The 14,849-nt window shown below is 32.4% G+C and overlaps 1 protein-coding gene across 2 annotated transcripts in view; it reads left to right on the top strand.

Annotated features, from left to right (window-relative positions):
- ZNF280D (zinc finger protein 280D) overlaps positions 1-14,849 on the top strand; it is a 97,434-nt gene that overhangs the window by 8,001 nt on the left and 74,584 nt on the right. For both annotated transcript variants that reach the window (XM_065871181.1, XM_065871182.1), the window contains exons 5-7: positions 6,385-6,502; positions 11,556-11,726; positions 11,871-11,980. In XM_065871181.1, the coding sequence (XP_065727253.1) occupies positions 6,385-6,502; positions 11,556-11,726; positions 11,871-11,980 (399 nt within the window). The remainder of the gene's footprint in view (positions 1-6,384; positions 6,503-11,555; positions 11,727-11,870; positions 11,981-14,849) is intronic.

The following is a 14,849-nucleotide window of genomic DNA, read 5'->3' as shown; positions in this document are numbered from 1 at the left end:
GCTACTTTAAAGTCTGTCTGCCACACACGAGTTCTTCAGTCTTTGCTGTTTGATAGACAGTTCCTCAAAATTGAACAAAGTGCACCTGCCACTTCAAGGAAAACAACTGGTGGTATTTCTTGCCACCGATGAAATTTGAGCTATCAAGCAAAGTTAAAATTTTGAACAACTTGAACCTGCCATCATGATCTTGACAGCTTCCCAGTACGTAAAATCTTTTCTGGTGGGTGGCGGTATTAATAAATATGATTTTTTGATATTGTGTAATTTTTCAACATTTGGAAGATGTGCGTAATTCAAAGAAACCAATATTTTCTAAATAACTAATGTATGATGTCATAAAATCATGCATGGATAAGATTCATTCAAAGTGCAAGATAAGGCTAATAGATTTTAATGTAACAAAGTTCAAAAAAGTCAGTGATAAGGAGTGAGATTCCACATTGCAACAAACCTTTAAGAGAATACCAGCTGTCGGGCTTCCCTGGTGGCGCAGTGGTTGAGAGTCCGCCTGCTGATGCAGGGGACACGGGTTCATGCCCCGGTCCGGGAAGATCCCACATGCCGCAGAGCGGCTGGGACCGTGAGCCATGGCCGCTGAGCCTGCGCGTCCACAACAGGAGAGGCCACAACAGTGAGAGGCCCGTGTACCGCAAAAAAAAAAGAAAAAAAAAAGAAAATACCAACTGTTGAGTTTTGGTATTGTATCAAAGAAATATAACCCCATTTATTCTAATTTGCTATTAAAATATTCCCTTTTTCAACTATTAATTTTTATGAAGCCAGATTATATTCTTCAACCGGAACAACATATTTTAACAGAATGAAAGCCAAAGCAGGTATGAGAGTATAGCAGTTTTTGATTAATCTAGACATTAAAGAGATTTGCAGAAATGTAAAACAGTGCCACTATTTTCACTGATTTTTTTGTGTTTGCTAGACAAGCCATTTTTTACAAAATGTTATTTATGTTAATCTGTAATGGATTTATTATTGTTTAAAATGAAATTAATAAATATTTAAAAAATTTCTCTGTTTTAATCTCTAATATGGTAAATATCAGTAGATATAACCTATCTAAATAAAAATTCTTTTGGGTCCTCAGTAATTTTTCAATGTGTAGAGGGGTTCTGAAACCAAGGAGTTAGAGTACTAAAACAAAAAGTTACCCAAAATGTAAAGATTCTTTGCTACTGGAATTGAATTAACTCTGGATGATTTCATGCTTCATAAGCTATTTGGCATTGGCCTTACAGAAATAGTAAATTTCCCCTAAAATGTTTGTTCTTTTTATAATAAGTGAAACAACTACCAAAGCACCTATAAATTTTCTTGCAAATAATTCAATTTCAAAACCAGAATTGAATCCAGATATTTTTGGTATGACTAATCCATTTTTCCTTCCCTTTATATCATATTACTATAAGGTAATCTACATATTTGTTACCACTAAAAATTGATATTTGAGGTGTATCTTTCATAGAAGACTTATTAAATTTAATTTTATTTACATGAAAAGAAAAATCTATGGCTAAATAAACTCTGCCCCCACTTATATTTTGAAGAGGTCATATATCATAAAAAATAAGAGTATCTTTGGGCAAATACTACGCCCCCCCAAATCTTTTCTGTAGTTTTAGCATTCTGAAATAATAATATTGATATGAGCCCTGGACTAGTAGTTTAAATGACTTAAGATTGAAGCAAGAGACTTCAATGCTGATTCTGCCTTGTTCTTAACTAAAGCATTGGCAAAACCTCTCTGAGCCTCATTTTCTTCATTTCTAAAATGAGAGATAATTTTACCCAGACTGCTGATTCTCAATCTTGGATCCTAAGATGGTAAGCTACCCAAAATGTAAAGATTCTTTGTTATTAGTGGAATCAAATTAACTTGGTAGGTTTCTCATGCGTATTGTAAGCTGTTTGGCATTTGGAAGGATAGAAAACCGGAAAAAGAAACTTTATTATTTAATTCAGTTTGATAGATAAAAATCTTTCCAACATTGGACCCAGGGAGAAAAAAAATAAAGTGAGGGGTGATATCTTTGGTATTATAAAAGTTAGAAACTAGAGCTTTTTCGAACTCAAAATGTTTTACTTCTGTGGGCATAGTTTTTAAATCAAAACACCTCAATTGATAGTTCCAGATCTTGGGGAGTTTTTAAAAGGCGAAATTTTGTCAGTTGGTCTGGGTGGATGGGTCTTGGAAGTAATACATTTTAAAAAGCTCTCCAGGTAATTCTAATGTGCACAGATAAGAATGACATATATTCTGGAATGAATTGAGGACGCTTTGTAAGGAAATTATTTACTGTGAATTTTGGAAGCCACTGCTTTTAATTATAGTTTTTCATTTTATGTCATGTTTTGTATGTATGTGTATATTTACTTTTTCATGTAACATCTCTATACTTCAGTGTCTCTTTCAAATCTGTTTCAGGTAGTGGGGATATACTGTTATCATTTAAAAAGTCAGTGTGATATAGCTTAAGGGCATAGGCTTTGTAATTAGACCCAACTTCTAATTACAGCTCCATCAATAATAAGTGGGGCTGTATTGGGAACCTTGCATAACCACACCTAACCTTAGTTTACCTACTTGTAAAATGGGGTATAAGGTCTTTGTGACAACCACTTGATTTAGTACATGCAGTGAACCGTGAAGTGCAAGTATATTTAAAATATGACTGTGGCTTGTGTTTTAGGTGTGAAGGGTGAATAACTTCAAGTTCAGAAGTGACTTGCCCAAGGTTTTGTAGCTAAATAAATGTGTGGATTTTCTGGATCCCAGTCTAGCACCCATTATACCCTTACTGTTGTGTTTGATATCTTTCTGAACAGTTTTAGGAGACTTTAAAAATTCCATGTTGGATAATTATTTTAACCAGTTACTGTTTTTTTTGTTGTTTTTAAAACTTATTTTTGGCTGCCCTGGGTCTTCCCTGCTGCGCACAGGCTTTCTGTAGTTGTGGCGAGTGGGGGCTACTCTTTGTTGAGGTGCGCAGGCTTCTCCTTGTGGTGGCTTCTCTGGTTGTGGAGCACGGGCTCTAGGCACACAGGCTTCAGTGATTGCAGCACGCAGACTCAGTAGTTGTGGCTCGTGGGCTCTAGAGGGCAGGCTCAGTAGTTGTGGCGCATGGGCTTAGTTGCTTCGACAACATGTGGGGTATTCCCAGACCAGGGATCGAACCCATGTCCCCTGCATTGGCAGGTGGATTCTCATCCACTGCACCACTCGGGAAGTCTACCAGGTATTGTTGAATAATGTGTGCCTGCTCTCTGAAACTGTGGTGCTTACATTAGCCAGAGTTATTTCCTAGGAAAGTGTTTATTAACTTTGTACTTCTGTTAAAGAACTGTTTTAGAAAATGTAGGTGAATATTATCCATTTTTTTAAGTGTAAATATTTGAAGAAAATATCTTGAAGCAAGATTGTGCTTGGTTACAATTAAGTTAGATGGCATCACAGATTTTTTTTTTTTTAAATGTTGCACGTTAAGGCTCAAATGCAAATATCTGTTAGGCTTCAAATTCTTTGAGTGGCTTGGGTTACTTCGATACCCATTTCCATAACAACTTCTATTTTTTTAAAACAGCAACAATCATTTATTTAGTCACAGATCTGCAATGCGTGCAGGGTGTGGTGAGGAAGGCTTATGTCTTTTTTAAATTAAGAAAAAAATTTTTATTGAGGTGTAGTTGACATACAGCATATTTGTTTCAGATGTACAGCATAATGATTCAATATTTATATATATTGTGAAATGATCACCACAGTAAGTCTAGTTAAAGTCTGTCACCATACGTCGTTACAGAATTTTTTTCTTGTGATGAGAAATTTTAAGATCTCTCTTAGTAACTTTCACATATGCAGTACAGCATTATTAACTTTAGTCACCATGCTGAACTTCACATCCCCATAATTTATTTATTTTATAACTGGAAGCTTATTCACTTTGACTCCCTTCACCCATATTTTGTTTCTATAACTTCCCATGGACAAACTCATGTCAATAGAAAAGTTAGTAGTAAACCAAAATTCTTAAAACTTATTTGTCCCTTAATTTATAAGCACAAAATAAGCAAAACCTTCCCGTTTGTATTTTGAAATAATATGTATTTTGTTGGGAAAGTTTAGAAAGAGAGAAGTGTACATACTGTATTTTGATTTTTTCCCCCCTTCAAACAGTGTAGATTATATCAGTCAGAACCAAACTATATACACAGGTGCGTATTTCTCTTTTTTCACTGAACATTCTACTAGGAATGTGTCACTGGATATTTCTCAAAAACATATTAGTGGCTGCATGGTAATCTTTTAATTTATTTAACCATTTTTCCATTGTTGGACATAAAGATTTTAATTTTTTGCTGTTAAAAATAATTCTCCAGTAAACAGTTTCATTTCCTTACTATAAATTTTTAAAGTGGAATCGTTGGATGAAAGGATGTGAACTAATATAAAGCCTGTGATAGCTGCTGCCACAATTTTCATGTGGAAAAGTTATACCTAAATATAGCTTCTATTTTGCCAGTAGTATATGTTATTATTTTTTAATTGATAAATTTTAATTTTATTTCAAACTAATTTTAGACTTACAGGAAATATAATACAATATCCCTAATGCTGACGTTTTACTTATCAAAACTAAACTGCAGGGCTTCCCTGGTGGCACAGTGGTTGAGAGTCTGCTTGCTGATGCAGGGGACATGGGTTTGTTCCCCGGTCCGGGAAGATCCCACATGCCGCGGAGCGGCTGGGCCCGTGAGCCATGGCCGCTGGACCTGTGCGTCTGGAGCCTGTGCTCCACAATGGGAGAGGCCACAACAGTGAGAGGCCCGCGTACCACAAAAAAAACTAAACTGCAGACCTTATTTGAATTTTACCAGTTTTTCCATTAATGTCATTTTTCATTCCCAGCATCCTATTTAGGATCACACCTTAACAGTTTGTTATTTCTTCTTAGTCTCCTCATATTTTTCTACAGTTACTTACTCTTTGTCTATTATGACCTTGATACTTTCAAGAGAAGTGGCAATTATTTTGTGTTATGTAATTGCCATTGTCTTTACTTGCATTTCTTTGACTAGTAAGTTGGGAAAAAAGTTTTTTGTATGTATTGGTCATTTGTTTTTTGCTTTTGAAGTGCCTCAGGTTATGCCCTTTGCCAATTTTTCTCTTAAAGTGACTTTTTCCCTTTTGATCTTTAAGTCTTGTTAAATCTTAGAGCTTTTGCTTGTTATATATTATGACTCATAGAATGGTCCAAAATCACTCTAATGAGAGCTCACTCTGTACAATGATGGTCTTTTATAAATAGAATTGGATTCTATTTTTGTGTATGTGTATCAGTATATTTAATAGTTTTGGAATACATATATATCCCTAAATTATATTGACCACATTTTATGATTATTTATATTAATATATGTGTGTGCTAACATATAAATTTATACTATCTTATATTTGACTATATTATGATTCATTTCATACATTTCATTCTTGATATCTTCCTATTAACTGGGACCACACTTTCTCCTGATGGAAGGGCTGAAACTTTCCTTGAGCTCCAAGCACTTCAGGAATGGAGCAGGTGTCCCAGATCAGTCCTATAAACAGCTTCCATTCTAAACCCTGTGTGCCTAGCTTTCTTGTTTGTTCACCCTGCTGACCTGGCAGTTTTGTATTTGCCCTAAGAGGTGGGAGATTGCCTGGCCCAGCATGGCTTTCCGTAGGGTGCTGGGAAGAGGGGGGACCCATTAGTTTTCTTTCTTAGACTTGGCTTATAAATTTTGCCAGTAAAGACGATCCCAAAACTCATATCATGTGATATGTTCATCCTTAACCCTGATGCACCATACTGCAGATTAATTCCCAGTATGTTTGCCCTGATATTTTTATCTGTGGGGTTTATAGAGGTATAGAAACTTCTAAAATTGTATGTATGTCAGAATATTTACATATTTTTTCCTTGCTTTTACCCAAAGATTTTGGTAAGTTCTATTATTTGCTCTTTGATAGGAATCCTGCATTTTTAGTGACTCTCTGAGGTGTATCAGTCTTACTGATTTAAAATGGGTTTGTATGTTTCTTTTACCTTGAAAAAAAATCAGGCTAGAATTTTCCCCCCATTTTAATTGACTAGTCAGGAACAAGCCAGCTCTAAGTAATAGCTTGCTTTCAGTTTTAGTAGATGATAATTTTGGCATAATAGTAATAATTGCCTTTGTGTTTTATAACTTATTAGTAATGGAGTCATCGAAGGTTATCCTTATAATATTGGCATACAGTTAAATTTACCTTTATAAAAGCTTATGAAACAAAATAATTATAATTATGTTGAATATATGTAATGTTCTTCCTTTGAAATATTTTAACAGGGTTATGTAACGAAGTCATCACGAGTTGTTTCTAATAATTCTTCAGAGTTACTGTTTGACTTGACCCAGGATACAGGATTACCACTTTACCAAGGAGGACCAACACTTTCTATAGCAGGTTGGTTTCAGCACTTTTTCAAAAAATTAGAAAAAGAAACTTGATGAATATGCATATGGAATTGACTTTCTGTTTTGAAGTCCATGCCTTCAAGTTAAGTTTTTCACATATTGTAAGGTGTAATGGCGCCAGTAGTTCTCGAATGCCTTTTTAGGTAGTTTTAAATGAAATCTTATTTACTAATAGAATATTTTATTTCTTCCTGTTAATTAAGTAGGCTAACCAACTTTGACCTTGTTCGCACTTGGCATAAACATGGCCTGAAAAAATCTTTATTTTTATTTTGTTATTTTAATTTTATTGGAGCAGAGTTGATTTATAATGTTGTGGTAGTTTCAGGTGTACAACAAAGTGATGTTATACATATACATATATTCATTCTTTTTTAGATTCTTTTCTCATATAGGTTATCACAGAATACTGAGTAGAGTTTCCTGTGCTATACAGTAGGTCCTTGTTGGTTATCTATCTGATATATAATAGTGTGTGTATGTTCATCCCAAGATCCTGATTTATCCCTCCCCACCACGTTTCCCTTTTGGTAACCATAAGTTTGTTTTCAATATCTGTAAGTCTGTTTCTGTTTTGTAAATAAGTTCATTTGTATCATTTTTTAAAATTAGATTCCACATATGAATGATATCATATGATATTTGTTTTTGTCTGACTTACTTCACTTAGTATGATAATCTCTAGGTCCATCCATGTTGCTGCAAATGGCATTATTTTATTCTTTTAATGGCTGAGTAATATTCCATCGTATATATGTACCACATCTTCTTTATCCATTCCTCTGTTGATGGACATTGAGGTTGCTTTCATGTCTTGGCTATTGTAAATAGAGCTGCAGTGAACATTGGGGTGCATGTATCTTTTCGAAGTATGGTTTTCTCCGGATATATGCCTAGGAGTGGGATTGCTGGATCATATGGTAACTCTTTTTTTATTTTTTTAAGGAACCTCCATACTGTTCTCCATAATGGTTATACCAATTTACATTCCCATCAACAGTGTAGGAGTCTTCCCTTTTCTCCACACCCTCTCCAGCGTTCATTGTTTGTAAACTTTTTGATGATGGCCATTCTGACTGGTGTGGGTGATACCTCATTGTAGTTTTGATTTGCATTTCTCTGATAATTAGTGATGTTGAGGATCTTTTCATGTGCTTTTTAGCCATCTGTATGTCTTCTTTGGAGAAATATCTATTTAGATCTTCTGCCCATTTTTTGATTGGGTTGTTTGGTTTTTTTGACATAGAGCTGCATGAGTTGTTTGTATATTTTGGCAATTAATCCCTTGTTCGTTGCTTAGTTTGCAAATATTTTCTCCCATTCTGTGGGTTGTCTTTTCATTTTGTTTATGGTTTCCTTTGCTGTGCAGAACGTTTCAAATTTAATTAGGTCCCATTGTTTTGGTTTTTATTTTCATTACTCTAGGAGGTGGATCAAAAAGGATATTGCTGCAATTTATGTCAAAGAGTGTTCTTCCTGTTTTCCTCTAAGAGTTTTATAGTGTCTGGCCTTACATTTAGGTCTTTGATCCATTTTGAGCTTATTTTTCTGTGTGATGTTAGAGAATGTTCTAATTTCATTCTTTTCCATGTAGCTGTCCGGTTTTCCCAGCACCACTTATTGAAGAGTCTGTCTTTTCTCCATTGTATATTCTTGCCTCCTTTGTCATAGATTAATTGACAGTAGGTGCGTGGGTTTAGTTCTGGGCTTTCTATCCTGTTCCATTGATCTATATTTCTGTTTTTGAGAAAAATCTTAAAATAATATCTATAAGTTAGAGAAGTCCTCTGATATCCTAAATACTCTGTTAAAAGGAATATTTATTATGTTCTATGACCACTAGTATGGAAAAGTGTATGGTTATAGTTAAATTCTCAATTAGGTTAGTGTGTTTCTATTCAATAAACGATTTAGGTATAAAATATGATTACAGAGTGCTGTTATAAAGTGGCTGCACTAAATTTGTCTGTAGTCATTACTCAGTAAATGCCTGTTGAAGGAGTAATGAAATTTCCCTATTGAAGAAGTTACTTTTATTATATACTATTAACAAGGTTCTTCATTAACCAAAAATAAATTAGTGTGTTATGAAAGAATTTTATCTAATTGAAAATTCCTTGTACAGGCAGTTATGCTTTGTATACTAGCAATTTTGATATATTTCAGATATTTGACTAAATTGAGATTTGGGGGAATTTTTAGATTTTTCACTAATAAATTAGTGTGGAAATTTTACCAAATGCTTCCTGATTTTTTTAATAGTAATATCAGTACCTAAAATGTTTTTCCACTTAGATAATATTTAGTTGATATTCACTTCTTCGGGTATCACCTACAAATTTGTAAAAAACTAGTTAGTAAAATAGGTAAGAACCAAAAGAAACAAGGAGAAAAAATAATTGTCTTAAGTCTGGTTTTACAAAACACATGAACTTTATTTATAGAAAAAGTCTGAGTTCTTGAAACTTCTTGGGGCTAAGAACAGTGACTCCTGCTCTCCTTCTAAGTTTTTTTCTGCAGAGAGACTTTAGCCTGTAGATTTGAACTGCTATTCTTAAGATTTTTGTAGCCTTTAGCATGTCTTTACATTTCAGTTTTCTCATACTATTAAAATAGAGATTTTATTTTTCTTATTTAATGCATTCATTCTCCAGACCTTCAATCAGCCATTTGTAGATATAATTTTAATTCTTGCTCTATTTCATTTAGGGCTTTCTGAAGCCCAAATAAGATAAATAAAACGTGAAATGCATTATAAGCTTTAAAGGACTCTACAACAAATATTTGTTATGAATGGTAACAGGTGCAATATGTTCAATAGCATTAACTGATCAAGTTCAAGTGATCATGGATATTTGGAGAGAACTGGGTTTGAGTTTGATCTTGAATGAGAATAGGATTTTTACTGGCCAAGATAGAGGTGTTGAGTGTGGGAAACAATACAAGCCAAAGACAATAGAGATGTTAAAGGGTCAGAATTTAAAACTCTTAAATTCAGAGTAATTTTATTTCTTATGTTAAAAAAATACTTATAATAAAAGTCCGATGTACTGTCTAGGCTGTTATATAATCAGAATATTAATCCAAAATACCAGCACTCATTAGCTTTTCAGCTAACCTCAGCATCTCACAAGAATGCTACTGTGATTACACAGAATGTTTCCCGCGTTCCCATAGTATAGCCGTCAGTAATCACATGCTTTGAAGATAGAAAAAGAAAATCATTTTTATGTTATCTCAAAGGATGAAACAGAGGAGCCAACTATTGTAATACTCTTATTTTCCGGGCATATTTCTCCTTATTAAAAAGCAGACAGGTGAATCTATTACAATAATTTTTTCCCCTCTGAAGTAAGTTAAGATATAAAATATTTTATTAGTAAAGATAATAGCTGTTTTTTATTATTGAATGCTTTCTATGTACTAGATGTTGTGTTGGTTGCTTTTAAAAGTAAGTTAAGATATGAAATTTTTTTAGTAATGATAATAGCTTTCATTTATTATTGATTGCCTTCTTTGTACCAAATATTGTATTCGGTGTTTTAAATACAGTATCTTATTTGATCTTAAAAGTGCGGTGTTAAAGACACAGACCTACTAGAGAATGGACTTGAAGATATGGGGAGGGGGTAGGGTAAGCTGTGACAAAGCGAGAGAGAGGCATGGACATATATACACTACCAAACGTAAGGTAGATAGCTAGTGGGAAGCAGCCGCATAGCACAGGGAGATCAGCTCGGTGCTTTGTAACTGCCTGGAGGGGTGGGAGGGATAGGGAGAGTGGGAGGGAGGCAGACAAAAGAGGGAGGAGATATGGGAACATATGTGTATATATATATATAACTGATTCATTTTGTTGTAAAACAGAAACAAACACACCATTGTAAAGCAATTATACTCCAATAAAGATGTTAAAAAAAAAAGCGCTGTGTAAAATAAGGTATTATAACTCTTACTTTATAAAAGAACAAAGTGAGGCTCAGGGAAGTTAATTAAATAAGCCAAGAAAACATAGCTATCAGTGACAGAGCCTGGATTTGAACTTATCCTGTCTGGTTTAAAAGCCTGGAATATTTCTAGTGTATTTACTGCTTATACTTTTAGTGTACAGTTGGGAGCATTAGAATATGATGTGCAGTTTTAAAATCCTTGTTACCCAGCCTAGTTATAGCCTAAATATCCCACTTTCCCTTGCTATGGCTCTGAATAAGGCTAAAATCCTTTAGCAAAAAGGTTATAGTTTTCAAACTAAGACTTCATTTAGGAATGAAATTCCTGTAAAAACAAAATTTTATGCAAAAGTCTAATAAGTAAAATATAAAAGCAGAGTTTCTCTGTCAAACACACCCAGGGTATTCCCTAAGAGGAGCCCATTAAGCTCTGGGGAAGATAATTTGAAAACCATAGTATAATACTAACTCTTTCTATTATGAACCCTTTCACATGAATGAATGAGGTTTTATCGTTCAAGATTAGTAGTTTCCACTTTGTATGTAGGAATAAATGGGTAATATAACCTAAAGCCATCAGTAGACCACCTCTTTCTTAGGTGGACAAAGCTAACTTTTCATTAGACATTTTAAGTCATTAAATAAAAAGCTTCTAAAATGTCTCTCTAAATTTTTGGGTTTTTTTTTTTTTAAAAACAAACTCATGCACTTAAGCATCTAAAGTTAATTCATTTGTGGGAACCCTGGCATATTCTTTGTGCTTTAATTTTTTTTGTGTTTTTGCTTGCTCTGCCTTCTTTCATAATAGCTGTTTATATATTTCTTTATTTGAAATTATATTTAGTATTGCCTTACATAGAAAGGTATTTTATGAATAATTTGAATATATATAGTATGTAATAGATATTTATACAGTTTCTTTATATCCCCTAACTTTTGATCACATCAATTTTTGTCATTATTTATTGTTATTTGTATGATGTGATAATTCAATTATATTACATTTAATTTCACTCCAAAGTATTTTTACTTAGTTGTAAGCAATGTTCTAAAGTCTTTAAAAATATTTTCTCACTATTTAAATCATTATAGGTATGAATGAAAGTTCATTTTTATCAAAACGTCCTTCTACTTCTGAAGTAAACAGTGTTAATCCAAAAAAGTCTAAACCCAGTGAAGGTGTTTCTGGAACAAATTCCTCAGCTGTATTTTCTTCAGTTAAATCTCTTTCAGCGACATCTCCCCAGGCTATGCCGTCAAAAGGTAAATATGAAATGTAGCATATAAAAAAGAAATTATAGTATTTATATATGAATTATAGAAATTGTAATACAGACTATCAATAATGGTTATTGAAGGTTAAAAAGTGATGAATTTTGAATCATATATATTTTGAATTTATTTTAGGTACAAATATCTCATCAAATCAATCTAAAAATGGAACACCTTTTCCAAGAGCTTGTCCAAAGTGCAATATTCATTTCAATCTTTTGGATCCTTTGAAAAATCACATGAAGGTAAAACTTTTTCAAAATTTAATTTTAAAAAGGTTTGCAAATCCCTAAAAATATTGATTGATTTGCAGTAAATAATGATTTGTTCAGATATTTAGATAAGAAATATTCTCATATTGGTATTTACATATGTTAGGTAAAAGTTTATATTCATAATGATTGTCTTTATATAAGATTTTAAAATTTCTTCTGAATCATCAAATTAAAAAAATTGTTCATATACATTATAATGTATATACATTATAATTGTATTCTAATTTTAAATGAAAATAATGCATTGTTTAGAATATCTTATTTACTAGCTTATGCATACTTGAAACTTCTTAAAAATAGGCATTTTATTATGTGTTTAATATTTCATATAAGTTAACAGTTCCTTTAGTTATCTTTTTTGTTCATACTAACATGTGCATGTCATGTTACACAATGAAAATCTTAGTTTTACTTTAATTTCAGCACTCAGGCATAAGCTCCAAATGATAGAGGATTTTATATGAAATAATTGTTTTAACTTAGTCCAGAATATAGTTTGTGTAATTGTTATAAATTAATTTGAGCTTATTATTGGTATAAGAAGCTCCTGAAATTAGATTTTAAGAAATTTTCAAAGTACAAATGAAATAGGAGGTTTAGGTAACACTTCACTTAAAATATTTTGGTAGATGTTACAGTACCCTGCTGTGTCTATGGAAAGATAGCCTGTATTCCTCTTCTGTGCCCGGTATAAATGCAAGGAAGGGGGAAAGAGACAAGAAAAAAGGCAGTGTAGATCATATGGAGAAAAGAAGGAAGGAGAAGGATGCAATGGTAAAGAAATATCTAAGGAAAAGTTTCAGGGATTGCTCACTGTTTCAGGGATTGACAAGTCTTTTTTGAAATTCAGTATTTTACAAAAAAAGTAGAAAAAAATAAAGGAACTTTTTAATTTTAAATATAGTCTCTTTATTTAAATACAAAACTATTTGGTCTGTGACTACTTCTAGCTCGCAAGTACTCCCTGATAATTGCACTTTGTGGTTTGTTCTTATATGAGAATTAACCTGTACAAGTGCTTTCAGTTTTCCTATTTATGTAATATTTTGATGAGATAACCTGATGTTTTTTCATGTTTTGCATTTTGGACCTAGGGAAAAAAGAAAGGGTTAAATTCTTTAGTTATCTTTAGTTATTTGAATAGGTAATAGTCATATGATTCAAAATTGAAAAGTTTACAAAGGCATACAAGTAAAAACTCTTATCCCTGTCTCTTATTTACCTGGTTCCCAGTATGACTCTCAAAGAAAATAATTTTTATTAGTTTGTTTTCTATCCTCTCTGGTCTTCTTTCTGCATAAACAGGTGAACACAAGTGCTCTTCTTTTCTGTTTTGTGTACAAGCTGTAGCACATTATATATACTGTACCTGGTGCGACTGGCAATCATTTTCCAAAATGTAGCTTTACTTCCAAAACATATTATAGCATTGTTTGTGATTACTCATATTAGAAACAATCACAACTTCATATAATATTCATATAATAAAACACTATTCAGCATTTTTAAAAAGGATGGAATCTTTAGAATGATGATATGGGAAGATAGCTCTAAGACATATTATTGAACTAAGTTGAATGTATTATGAATAACTTATTATATTCCTTTATATCATAAAGAAATCTTAGAGAATAGTCACCAGATTTCGGACAGGGAAGTGTAAAATTATGGAGACTTTATGTTCTAGATGATGCATTTTATACATAAATTATAATTTACAATAATTTCTATTTTGAAAAAAATAAGATTTTTATATTATTTGTAAATGATTTTTTTGCCTTTATTATAGATAAGTAGATGACTGTACCACAGAAATAATGTTTTCTTTCAATGAAGAATACCTAAAACATAATTCAAATATGCTACAATAATAACAACAATATACTTACCTGAGACCATGTGAGACTACTAAGCTTTAAATACATTATTTCATTTAATCCTTAGAAAATTCTTTGAGATAGACATTTTCCTCATTGTTTTATAGCCAGTTAATTGGCATAACTCGTATTCAAACTTAATGGTAAAAAGCTCAAGTTCTCCCAAATACTTATTATTATTCCCCTTTTGACAAGTGTATGGGATATTTAACTTGAAGATAGGTACATTATTTCTTTTTAGGGAATTTGATATTTATCAACCAGATCTAGCTTATTAATTACATTATTTAGATTTCTATAACTTAACTTATTTTTTTGTTTACTTGCTCTGTCATGGATTGAGAAATAGCACATCTCAATCCACATCTTTCACCACCAATATATTTTTTTGCTTTATTGCAATTCTGTTTTAAGATTGTTGCTATTGTTTGTGATACAGATGAATCTCTTTTGTAACTGTATTGTGAATGCATCCTTTAGCATTTTTATAAAATGTCCTTTTTTGTTTTAAAGTTTAATGACTTTTAGGCTCACCCCTTGTTTTCTTCTGGTTTCTATTTGCCTAGTGTATTTTGTTTATCCTTTTATTTTCAACCCCTTTGAGTGGCTTTGTTTTAAGTATGCCTCTTGCTTTAAGCAGAAAGTTGTGATCCTATAATGAAAATCTTTTTTGTTTCAGTAGTTGAGTTAAATTTACTTATTTTCATAGATGTGATAGGTTTATTTGATCTTGGTTCTGTCACAATTTTTTGCTAACTCTTTTCTTCCTCTCTCTCTCTCTCTGTTTCTTTCTTTCACTATGTTGTTGCTTTACATGTATGTAATTTGGGTTTTTAGGGAAGTTGTATTTTTGTTTTCCTTTTTATCCTTTTAATTTTAATATAATTCCAGTAGTCTTCTATTCCTTTGGCTATTCTCTGCTATTAAAATTGATTAAAGTGGCATTAAATTTCCTATTCTTA

This window comes from Phocoena phocoena, chromosome 2 (genome assembly GCF_963924675.1).
Source record: "Phocoena phocoena chromosome 2, mPhoPho1.1, whole genome shotgun sequence".
Taxonomy (NCBI): domain Eukaryota; kingdom Metazoa; phylum Chordata; class Mammalia; order Artiodactyla; family Phocoenidae; genus Phocoena; species Phocoena phocoena.
The sequence above is the reverse complement of the archived record's forward strand: the minus strand, read 5'-3'. Positions and strand labels throughout refer to the sequence as shown.